Genomic DNA, 12,850 nt, shown 5'->3' on the forward strand with positions numbered 1-12,850 from the left:
CAAAAGATGATGCGTCTTTGTCTTTCAGAAAGAAGAAGGGGTCTTGTCATTGCCATAAATATTGGATTTAAAAAAACAACAATAATAATAATAATCCTAATTTAACACAGCATCAAAAGCTCAAGTTGAAGATGTTGCATTCTAAACATCATCTCCACAATTGTGAATGTACAGTAAATAGATGCTGCTTGTCAGATGATCAGCTGACGTAAGAGCGGCTGATACCCTAAGGTAACAGCTGCTGGCGGAAGCAGCTGACGTCACTGTTTTCTGGCAGAATCAAAGCGCGGCTCCATGGCGATGAGGGTAAACCTCAGAAGTGTGGACAGACTTGTTGGCTCTCCCTGAAGTTGATTATAGGTCATTTTTGACAAAGGTTTCATAGTGTGAAGAGTTTGGATGGAAATTTCAGGCTTTTAAGTGTAGAATAATAAACACAGTGTGTTAAATGTGTGTGCACTTCTCTATCTATTCCCTGGAATGGGTGTTAATGTTGTAGGTGATTGATGCCAGTGGCCAATTCTGGAGATACAGCAAATTCTTTACACTCAAATGCACAGTGTCCATAATATCAGCATGAGTGGTGCATGAACATCTGTGTTTGGGCTATACTGCTTAACGTCTATTTGTCAGTTTCACGTGTGCCTGACTGTGCGTGTACCTGCATGTGTGTGCATGCCTTACAACAGTGATGTAAGGCAGATGTTTTAAGTCATGATGCCAGGGTGGGGGCTGGCACAGTGATGGTGTGACAGATTAGTGATGAATGGCATGTTGATAGTGGATAAAGCAGGAGAGCAGTTACCGCTCTATTGACAGTGTGTTCCACCTTAAAAAGATTTGTCCCATTTGAATCTGCTGGAACGTGATACCTATTTATATGACTCATCAGATGTGTATGAAATTAAAGTTCTGTTGTCGAAGCGTTCACGGTCACACTGGATCATACACCCACATCTGGAAGCCTTACAATAAACTCAGTGCCCTGTTAATGGCTTCAAAGCAACTCAACTGGGATTTGCTCTTTGTATTTTTGCTTGATGTCACGTCTTTATAACTTTATACCCCAAATTCTTTTGTGCCAGTGCACTATCCTGCTTCTTTTCATTTTAAACCCCAGTTATAGTAACAGATTTTATCTGTGAGACTTTAGTAGATATTAGAAACATTTGTGTAAAATAGAGATTGAATACAATTAAATCTAAAGTCAGGACATTGAAAAACAACTAATCCTATCCTAAATGGATAAATGACATTATACATGATTGAATATGTAGTGTGCACCTGTGTGTGTGTGTGTGTACATGAAAGGTGTTTAATGAGGAGTTAAGGAGTTTGCACAGTCCTAAAAAGACCCAGCTGGTCTTAAATAACAGTGGAAAATCTCTATAACAGAGCAAACATACACACACTTGCACTAATAACCATAGTCTTGACACTCTATTGTGATTCAGGAGGGAAATCTTTATGTGTGTCTGTATTTCCAGGCAAAAGTCTCTTGAGTGTTGTTAGATTTTATGAGAGAGGCTTTGACTGAAGAAAAAGAAAAAAAAAGACAAATGTCTGTTTCTGGGGGGCAAATGGTGTTTTCATGTTTGTTATAGCGGTTTCAAAGATGCTGCTGTTCTTCCTAAGGGACAAACTGTCCCTTAAGCAGGATGTTTTCCACCCACACAGTCAGTGTTAAAGGTCTTTGTTACCACCGTTAATATCAGCTGTTTATGACACCAGATGAAAAGTCTCCTTTATTCTCATTTAAACTCTTCCCGTCTTCTCTGTCGCTGTCTGTCTTGCTCTCTGTTTCTCTCTTTCTGTCTGTCTGTCTCTCTTGGTCCTGGCTTGACTTTGTCTGTCTGTCTGTCTGTCTGTCTGTCTGTCTGTCTGTCCAGACAACAGAATGATGAAGGTCAATGGCACCAGAGAGCCTGTGGAGTTTAAGTCTCACCAGTGGTTTGGAGCATCAGTCAGGACACACAGAGGAAAAGTGGTGGTGAGTGGACACTGGTTTCATTGAGGTGCACTTTCCTTGAAACGGGAATGAGATTATGATTTGTTGTTTAGGCATGTGCGCCCCTCTACCACTGGCGGACGGTGAAGCTGAGTGGGGAGAAGGAACCAGTGGGGACTTGTTATGTGGCTGTCCAAAACTTCAGCGCCTACGCAGAATACTCACCATGCAGGACCAGTGAGTCACTCTGCAGCACCATCTCCAACTGCCTACATCTCTCCTTTATTGCTCTCCACCCTCCTCTCCCTTTATTTTTTTATTCTCTCCCCCGACTGTCAGTGTGAACACAGATTAACCAAAGGTTTTAATAATAAGTTGTTTATGTTTTTCTAAGATATGGCCTTAACAGACCATGTGCTAATATACCGTATAATCCACCAGTATAACATGACATAAAGTTTAAGTACACCACCATTTTTTATGCCAGCTAATAAACAGTAAGGATTATATCTCAAGTCTAAAGGGTCAGTTCACACAGTTCATCCGAGATTTCTCACTATTTCTGGAAGTGCATCTGGCCTCATAAATAGTTCAGGGATTCTGTTTGTGGCGTTGCATCAAAGTAGTCGGTTTCATTTTCAGTTTTGATTGAAAACTACTGTTTTCAGGAAATGTTAACGTCTTGGCATGTCTATCTTCAATGTTTTTCACATTAAATTCCACTGGCTGTTGTTTGAAACATGGGCGTCTTAAACCCTGACCGCATAAAAGCAAAACTAAGTGCAGGTGAGAAAAAGGTGTATTTGTATTTCGGATGAGCAGAGTTTTTTTTTGTTTACTTCCACAAATTACATTGCAGAAGCACCAAGGGGGAAAATCCTTCTGATGGTTTCTCTCTCTCTCTCTCTTTGTGCTCCTCTTATCTAATCACTTAATGGGATCCTCTCTCCTCTACTTTTTTCCCCTGTGACCTTTCTGACCGTCCACTGTGATGTGAGGATTAAGCAGGGTACGATAAGGAGAAATGGAGGCTATCAGGTGGCACATCATAAACAGCACATCAAACAAAGTCCTTATCAGCAACTTCAGCAAACTGCTTTCCAAAAAAAATAAAAATAAAAGCCCCCACTTACATATTCATAGTTACAACCCCAGCCGTAATTGGTCAAGGTTTTCTGTTTATCCCAGAGCTGACTAAATGATCACATTGAAACTCAATCGTCCTCATGGGCGACATTATGTTCCGCGCTTCTCGAAAGAGGGAATGATGTCTTTCCTATGCATCTTAGTCACCGGCAGCTTGTTTGCTTCATCTTCAACTGAACCTTCGACCACTCAGACTACAGCTATAATTCACACAGTGTTTATGCACACACGTGCGTAGTTAGGCGTCATTAAACTTTACCTCAGGGTGCCTCTGAAACGAGGAAAGATTCATTACACACATACGATTTCTTTTTTTTGTTCATGCACAGTTAGACGTAGTTAAACAGAAGCACACCTCAGTGCATGGAGACTGTTTTCTAGGTTATTTTTTTTATAGCTGTACAAGATACGTAGCTCTAAAGACGTTATGATGCCGTGTGCTTTGAAACCGATGCCACAACAACTAAGGCGCTGGTTTTGTTTCACTTTGCTGTATTCAGATGATCCAGACCCAGAAGGGCAGGGGTTCTGCCAGGCTGGCTTCAGTGTGGATTTCACCAAGGTAACAATTGCAGCAGCGCTCCTATGTTATTTTCTTCCCTGCCCTCTCCCCACACCATGTCCTGTCTCAGAGTGCAGAGGTTTCTTGAAAAATAGTCCCTTCCAGGAGATTTATGGAAAGACGAGAGCGCGAGAGTTAGTCCCCAGAGGAACCTCCACTCCTGATGTGACCCATCGCCTCTGAACACAATAGACAAAACACACACACACACACACGCGCGCTTAACGCATTCTTTGACTCGACAGTCAGTGTGAACCTTGACCTGTGAGGCATGGTCCAAGTCTACCCTCCTGTACAGGAAACTGTCATTCTCCACAGAATGTCATCAGGCATGGCAACAGGAATGTGCTCTCTCCACACACACACACACACACACACATATATGTATATATCTCACACATGCACAAAGTCATTGACAAATGTCTGTCTCATGACTGACTCTAACTTATTGTGTTTATTCCAGGAAGGGCGGCTGGTGGTAGGAGGACCTGGAAGCTTTTACTGGCAAGGTAACTGCAGTAGCAGGGTGTAACGCTTGGTCTAGCGTTTGCAATGATTTCATCAATTGGAAAGTGTCGTGAGGGAAAAGCTGAAGATGATTTTAACAGTCATGACAACCCCCACATACACGTGTGTGGAAAAAAACTGTCAATTTCTCTTCTTTGCTACTTTGTCCCCTCTCGCTCTCTCTCTCTCTACCTTTTACCTCACGCTTCTGTCTGTAACAGTGTAGCAGGAAGTGAGTGTTTGGGCTCTGTAATGAGCTGATCAGGGGGTAATGGAGTGTGGAGGAACTGCCCCGTTGTCCCATGATAAAGCACAGAGGGCATTAAAAAGCCTTAAGGAGTGAGGAACGAGCTCGTGGGCAAGGCAACATGGCTGAGTGGGACAGGGAAAGTTTTTTTTTGTGCGATAGATGTGATGATAGACACGTGTTGCAGTGGAGAGAGGGAGAGAAAGATGAGACGAAAGGGAGTATGTGAGAGAGTCAGGCAGAGAAGATGGATCTTCTATCTGCCGAGGTCAGCGAGTCAAAGCAGAAGGATGAAGTGTCTCAATAGGTGTAGACACAGCGAGAGCGTGTCAGAGGGTGACACTACTCCCCCAACTCCAGGTGCATGTGTCCTTTTCTGTTCCCAAAATAAATAAATGCATCCAGCATTTCTATGATGGAGCTGCATTGTGTGTCTCGTTGCTACATGATTAAATAATGAATGTTCCTGTGGACAAGACCACAGTAGACCGGAATCACAGGCAGCCTAATGGACTACTCGCTCTCTCTGCCCTCAGCGTGGCAAGGCTGGCTGCCTCCAGTTAAAACACTTCCTCTAAATGTTTATAAGAGCACTCAGCCTGGACTTTATGGCCTCTAATATGCTACGAATTATTTTCAGCCTTCAGTCTGAGCTATCATTAAAACAAAAAAACCTCTTCCATACACGTCTCGCTGTCACTGAGTTTAAAGGACACTTCAAATTAGCAGCAGTGACTTATGGCCTTGTGTTAACAGTTTGTAACCTGGCGTCTCGTTCATCAGATCGGGGTTTTATAACGGGTTGATAGAGTGATACGTTAGAGAGGGCGAGTGTGGGAGAGGAGCTGGAGGGAGAGTTCAGAGGCCACATTTTCCCAAACGTCAGTGCACGCGCTCACACAAATTAAGGAGGATTTATGGAAGGTTGAGGGCGGCCATAGATAAAAATCATTTGTTTGCTTGACCTCTTGTTCAACAGCAGAGGAACGGGTGTTGTTTTTTGTGTGGACACCTATAATTCAGAATCCTCCCGAGGACAATTTCTCAAGGGCTTTAATAGGAACATGAGTGTGTTTTTCCAGCTATTCCCCTGTTAGTGATGTGCTTTAGCTGTCCTGTCCTCAGGGAGGATTCTTTTTGACGTGTTGTTAGTCTGTGTGCATCTTTCATACGGTGTAAGCAGTCTTAGTAAGAGGGCTGGAGTGCTCTCTTCATGTGGTCCACGCTGAACCAACGGTCCATGAGCAGATGTGACTCTCTCACCCTTGTTGTTTATTTATCTCTATCTGTCCGTGTGTGTGTGTCCGTGTGTGTGTGTGTGCGTGCAGGTCAGGTGATGACAGCGGGAATAGCTGAGATACTGAACGGCTACTCTTTGAAGGCGATCCTGAGAAAGGTTCCAGGAGAGAAACACACTCGAGCGGCTGAGGACACACACGATGACAGTTACCTGGGTAAGACGTAGATAAAATCATGCACTGACACTAACAAATCACAACAGACATGATCTCAGGGCATCTGAACATAGTAAGGCAGAGATCATATACCCCAGGAAGACTTTAGAGCAACAGTGGGTAAATTATAGTGATTTTTTTTGATGTTGCTGGAGTGTAGTAGACATAGTATATATATCATACTTCAAACTGCTATTTTACTTTACTAGTGCAATGTTGCCATTGCCTCCATCTGTCTTAACATAGAGCAAGTCACTTCCTGTGTGCAGCGCAGGAATGGCAAAGGGCGGCACACGATCCTAACACTTCACACTGAGAAATACAAAGGAATACAGAGAGAGTTTGTGTGGTTTGAATGTAATCATATCAGCCACAACTCAGTAGTAACCAATAACAAAGTCTACTCAGACAATATCTCGGAGTAAATATCACGTCCCGTATTTCATCTGCATCTGATTTCTCTTCAGGTTACTCTGTGGCAGTCGGGGAGTTTACGGGAGACTCTGAACAAGGTGAGAAAGCCAACAACTCATTACAACTAACCACATGCAGCACAAAAGGAACCCCCCCCCACTAATAACATCAGAAGCCTCCCCGCAATGCCGCCTGAAACACGACATGCCTGCAGTCTCGACACACTCCAGCAGGACGCTGGGAACACTGGGAACACTGGGAACACTGGGAAGGGTCTGATCGGGTGAGAGATAGTGAGCGGACAGCTGGGTGACGGTGTCTGGCTCTGAGCTGAAGCAGTAATGAGAACTGTCTCCGTACGACGAGGTCACGACCCCGAGGGGACTGGACTTCAAGAACCACTGATAAAGGGATTTCCTGTCCTCCATTTTGACTGATTAGAATGATTAGTGGCAGACTCGGCGCAGCTCCTCAGGTCCTGAGAACGTCCAGAATTAGTTCTCGACTTAAAATATTAGGTGGAACTAGAGGCAGCCACATCACACAGATGGAACAAAATGCCTTTGAGTTCATCTCTGTCCATCTTTTTCAAGTTTCAACCTAGACGACCTCGATGAGTTGCTCCTGAAGTTATTTTCCTGTGCCTTCACTTTGTCAGCGCCACAAAAAAAACACAACTCTTCAATAAAACAAGATATGGAGAAAATATAATCAGCCACAGTCAGTTTACAACGTCTTTATATTGCGTCTTCTTCTTCAAACACTGTGTGTCATCACACGCTTATTTCTTCCGCTCTGTCACCACCATGAGACCCCGTCTCCCCCAGCACCATTTCATCTTCCAATTCATAATTTCCTGTCTACGCTGGGCCTCTTTGCTCTTCGCCATTAAGTGGGATCTTTACGGGACAACATTACGTTTACATACCCCCACAGCAACCCCACAAACTCCCTGAACCCCCGAGGCACAACACATGTCAGAGCGTCTTAAAGTGAGCCTTAAGAGGTTACACATGCCCAATGATGTGTTGTGTTGTGGTACAAAACTTGTTGTGGTCTTGTTCCCCAAACAATCTTCAGACTGGGGAACTGGTTGTACTGGGAGCTCTGAGTGAAGCTGGAGATGGGAATCGGTGGTTTATAGGCTCGTGGTTGAGACTGGTGGCAAGAGCTGGAGGGGGGGGGGGGTCTCTGTCTTCTCTCACTGGGTGGGACCCTCAGATCGTCCCTATAAGTCTGCATCACCACACTCATCAATCAATGCACAAGCAGGGCCTGAACAGTCACTGACTCAGTGTGATGTCAGTAACACCCAGACCATCTGATGGGGGGTCTGCAGAGGAGGTTCAAGGTTCAAGGCCTTTTCAAAACCCCCCTGATGCGTCCGTGCTTCCTCTGTAAATCCATCACGCACACGTTCATTCACATTCACTCTAATTTCAATCGTTCTCTATTTCCCAGAACTGATCGCTGGAGTCCCGAGAGGAGCACAGAACTTTGGATATGTGAGTATGTGCAAGCAAGCACTTTTTATTTTATTTTTTTTTTAAAAAGGCACAGAGTATAGATATTGGTGCCAGAAGAACATATTTGTTGAGCTCAGCAACAACAGTGTTGCTACCAAATAAAACAGATGTACATACAATATGTTCTAATCATGATTTAACACAAATCATGACAATCTGGAACTGATATGATCAAACACACATAAAAGAGAGAATTGAATCTAAACTTTGATAGTTTAACATAGACAGTGGAAAAAGAGTTTTTTGGTGGTGTGTGTGTGTGTTAAGGTATGTGTATAAATGTAATAACTAAGTTAGAGAGTATGTGTCATCTTTTCTGGGCACATTCATCTCTCGATGGCCTGCCAGATGAAAAAAAAACAATTTTATTTTATATATCCTGATTTATTCCAATGGCTTTAAAAGTCTGGACATCAAAAAAAGACATGGAATATGATATTCTCAAATTGAATTCAAACCACAGGCCACAAGGCAGCGTAGTGGCTAGCACTGTTGCCTTACAGCAAAAAGACCCGGGTTTGGGGCCCGTTCCAGATCTGGTCACACTTTCTGCTCAAATCAGACTTAAAATAGTCTTTTGTGTCACTTTTAATGTGACACACACAACAATGATATCAAAGCTGGTGAGGCAAGTTAGCTGCACAGTGAAGTCAGCCATAACTAACGCACACAACATTGCAGTTAACCTTTTACCTCTATTCTCCTCCGTTGCTGAGTTTTACTTGGTGCCACGGAGGAGTGCTGCATCCCAACTTCAGTGTTTTTCAAACCGTGTCGTCGTGAATTATCATGCAAAACATGGTTATGCATACGTTGTCACAAAAGTAACACATGCAGCTACTGCAGCTATTGGTTGTGTCTGGACACAAATTCAGTTTGATCACTTGCAGTTAACAGTGAGGACAATCTGAGATAAGTCAGTGTTTCATGGCATGACAGGCTTTACCGTACAGAACTAAAATAGTGTGTATCCATGTGGATTCAGCAAACACTGTACGTGTGTGTGTGTGAATGCTACAGTGCGTCGTGTATTGTCTTATGGGAACCTGTCCCCGGGGCTGACTGTGTCAGTCTTTCCTAATGACACACAGCTTCCGCTGCATATGGAGGGGGGTGACCCCACCTAACCCCACTAACCCTTCTCCACACACACATGACCCTTAACACTAACCTGCAGTGCAACCGCAGGGCTCACCGCACTACACACACACACACACACACACACACTGTAGCATGTGGTTGAGGTCTGGACTGACTGTAGCTGGTGCAGGGATTGTCCTTCCTGCACAGACAGTGCACACTGGCTGTCATAGAGGTGGCGGCTTGTCACTCACAGTCAGACGGGTGTAGCTTCGGAGTTGCTCTCAACCTCCATCGGGTTTCTTCTCCTGCGAGCAAACAAACAACTCAGCATGCGCGAACGTTGACTTCCAGGCTCGCTGTTCAATATTTGTGTTCACATATCCTCAATTGTCCTGTGTTCCTAAGTCTGTCCCTGTTTAGTGTGTCAAAGTACAGACATCTGTACTTTGGTCAACGTGTATCCTTCTGCATATGTGTGTATGTGCGAGAGAGCATGTGTGTGTGCACGTGGAGCCCCCCGGCTGTCTCCATGTGGTTGTTATTTTAGGTCTTATGAAGGAATTCTCAGTCCCCCCCCCCCCCAGTCTTTCCCCTCGACCCGGGCTAGGATGGGGGGAAGGAGAAAAAGATGAGGGGAAAATGGTAAAGGCACAAAGAAGATGGTGGTGGGGGTGGGTAGGGGAAAAGAGAGGGGCTTCAGCCGAATAAAAGCTTTTTTTATGCGGTTTCTGACTTTTCCGCCTGCATTCTTCATGTGCCTGTTTGTCAGACTGTTTACTCCCCGCTGTGCTACACGTCCAAAGCCCTGTGTCATACTGTATTTGTCTTGTTCCTTGCATTAGGTGGCGATGATCAACTCCACCAATCTAACCTTCATCCAGAACTTCACAGGAGAGCAGGTATGAGCATCGACATTAGATTAGATCAGATTTGACTCTATGACTCCCACAGTGAGGAAAGTTCATAGCTACAGAAATGATCGCACATATGTATTTGACACCGTACTCAACACATCAGTGGGTTAAACTTCCTCATGTTCCATTCTTCTCTCTCCCTAAGATGGCCTCCTATTTTGGCTACTCAGTGGCTGTCACTGACCTGAATGGAGATGGGTATGTTGACAAATACTAATACTCACATCAATATTGATACATACGCTTGCTTTCTTTTTTTCTCTGAGCACCAATACTACAATTTGTGTCCTCAGGACTGACGATGTGCTGGTCGGAGCGCCGCTCTACATGGAGAGAGAGATGGAAAGCAAACCCAGGGAGGTGGGGCGGGTTTACCTGTACCTGCAGACGGCACCGCTGACGTTCACCAGTCCTGTTGCCCTCACCGGCACGTACACCTTTGGGCGCTTCGGCACAGCTATAGCGCCCCTGGGAGACATCAACCAGGATGGATACAATGGTATGTTGATGAGGAAAGAAAAAGAAAAAAAAGGGGAAAATGATGAAAAGAACATCCACCCTAAGCAACAACAGACAATTCAAGTCAATCACTTTGTATTTTGTGTTTCAGTGCATGAATCACTTTGCCCATGGAGCTGATGTTTTCATCCAAACAAGTCAAACAAATCTTTTTTTGATATATTGTCTGTGACCAAGGAAATCCTCTCAGATGCAGCTGCTCTGAAAAAAACAAAACTCCGGCTCTTCAGCCAGTCAGGAAGTGAGACGATGAAAAGTGTCTGCGCGAATTTGTTTCCTCCTGATGATCAGGGTGAAGGCCGTGTGCGCGAGTTATTTTTAACTTGCCAGATGTGCCCTGAGATAAAATCATCTGGGAGTTTCTGTCCTGCTGCCCAGTGTTCATTCCTCTTCAAAGTGTTTGTTTTATCCTCATTGATTGGACAAAAACACACAGGCATACACAGACAAATTGTTCAGCCTGCAGCCCAAATGCTGCATGAAGCTCGGGCCTGCATGCCTCCTGAAAAAAAAAAGACTAAACTCATGCACATCTGGCCTTTGTATGGCCTTTTTCCCACTGATTTATGTTTTATTCATTCATGCACAGCATGTGTTCATGTGTGTCCCTCCCTCTTAAACCCGTTAACCATCGGATCAATAACCACCAGATCAATACTGAAGCTTTCTGTGGCCAGAAACATAAATGACATGAGGCCGTCTGTCAGGGTGTGACAGTCTCTGATAGGTGGTGACAGGCAGAGAGATAACTTGTTGATTAAGTCTGTTTAATTTTCAGGAACAGAAACGATTACAACATCATTGGTATGCTGCGACATCCTTCATGTGATATAAATGGCTTGTCAGTCAAATATCAGACTACTACTCTCATACTACAACTAACAGACCAGACTTGTGTGTGTACACTGTGAGCACAGGGCGGTTGGGGACAATAACCTCCATCCAACTACTGAATGAGCAGTAGAATTCACTTCCGAAGCTTTTGTTGACATAAATGAATCACTTCCTGTGTGCAGGGTGGGAATGCCGCCAATCGACAAAAGATCTTAACACAGTGAGAGTCGTGTGGAGGCTCAATCATCGTTGTGTGAACTGGTCTGAGTGTGACAGACATTTGTTTATATTTAAAAGTTACGCACCACAATTTGAATGTAATGACTGCACGCCCACGTGTGTGTGTGTGTGTGTATGATTTCATTTGTCTGCATTACATTATAGAGTCACCATGGAATCACAGTTTTCAGCCGCTTCTTGTCGCTAATGGCAAACTTGTGTCTTGACATGAAACTGTGCCATCATGTGTGTCTCTTAATAATCACTGACAGATCCCTGCTCTGTGATTACGCAGTGTCTTCCATCATGATCCTCTCTCAGCTGCGACATCACCACTCGGTTTCCAAACCAACCAATTTTCTCACATCCTCGTTTTCAAATATAAGATGTCATTTGTGATCTAATGTGGAATGAGGCTCTCGTTGTTATTCTTTTTGACTTGTTGTCACAAATAATGGCACAGTGGCTGCATGTTTTTGTCTCCTCGAGCCTTGGTCCCCGTTTTTTTTTTTTTTTAAACACAGCCATTCAGTCATGTATACATACCCACGCATAGACACATGCGCATACAGGGGCTCATACACTTGCATACACACATGGTTGCATTTACCCTTTCTACCCCACAATCTGCTTCATGTGGAACTAGTTGTTTAGGCTGAGTGAGAGGGGGTCTGGAGACAAACAGGATGTCTAGAGGTGTTTGGACAGTTCCAGTACTGTACGGTGGGACACTGGGACACGTCATTGCAGGACCCAGGGACATTGAGAGTTTAAAGGGCTAAATACTGGGGCTGCACAATATATATATCAAGATTTATCATGATTTTGATATCAACATGCAATATGCATATCACTAGTGTCCACATGTAGACTGTGCCTCTCACTAGTTTTGTTTGGCTAAGAGATTACCATAAATGTAGATCATTGTTTTTCTTTATTTTTATATAAGCAAATAGTTTGACAAATGTGAATTTGCACCAATTTCTATACAGTAATTTGCATATGCATACTAGAAAAAAGGTATAGTATTCAAAAGTATTGTAGAGCATCACCACAGAGGGTCATGGTCTATTTTTGTGGATATGCTGTTTGAGTTTTACGATGTTTTTACTCTTAGATTTTCAATTTTAATTTCTGAGGGGAGATTGTGTTACCTTACCACAGTTCAAGGATGTTGTTTCTGGTCATTTGTGGTAGCTGCACTTTAATGTGCACATTTGAGAGGGATATAAATGTTCTCATCAGGAAGAAAACGAAACTCCAACACAAACAGACTTTTTTTTGTATTAAATCATAGTCCATTTTATCTGCTAAGTACAGTTTGTTGCTGTGCCAGAGGACAATTAACAAAACTTAAATTATGGACCTCCTTCCAAACGTTGAAAAGGAATTCTGCCTCCTATTCTTTAATTAACTTGTTCCATATCCATTGCCAGGGTAACTGTTTCCTCTTGTTTTCAGATTTTATCATTCACTA

The 12,850-nt window shown here is 43.6% G+C and overlaps 1 protein-coding gene across 1 annotated transcript in view; it reads left to right on the forward strand.

The window, feature by feature from the left end:
- Positions 1 to 12,850, forward strand: part of itga8 (integrin, alpha 8) — a 38,597-nt gene that overhangs the window by 1,376 nt on the left and 24,371 nt on the right. Inside the window, exons 3-12 of the mRNA XM_058648182.1 lie at positions 1,890 to 1,990; positions 2,062 to 2,185; positions 3,595 to 3,656; positions 4,120 to 4,165; positions 5,739 to 5,864; positions 6,332 to 6,376; positions 7,740 to 7,783; positions 9,730 to 9,786; positions 9,947 to 9,999; positions 10,095 to 10,300. Coding sequence (XP_058504165.1) covers positions 1,890 to 1,990; positions 2,062 to 2,185; positions 3,595 to 3,656; positions 4,120 to 4,165; positions 5,739 to 5,864; positions 6,332 to 6,376; positions 7,740 to 7,783; positions 9,730 to 9,786; positions 9,947 to 9,999; positions 10,095 to 10,300 — 864 coding nt within the window. The remainder of the gene's footprint in view (positions 1 to 1,889; positions 1,991 to 2,061; positions 2,186 to 3,594; positions 3,657 to 4,119; positions 4,166 to 5,738; positions 5,865 to 6,331; positions 6,377 to 7,739; positions 7,784 to 9,729; positions 9,787 to 9,946; positions 10,000 to 10,094; positions 10,301 to 12,850) is intronic.

This window comes from Solea solea, chromosome 13 (genome assembly GCF_958295425.1).
Source record: "Solea solea chromosome 13, fSolSol10.1, whole genome shotgun sequence".
Taxonomy (NCBI): Eukaryota; Metazoa; Chordata; class Actinopteri; order Pleuronectiformes; family Soleidae; genus Solea; species Solea solea.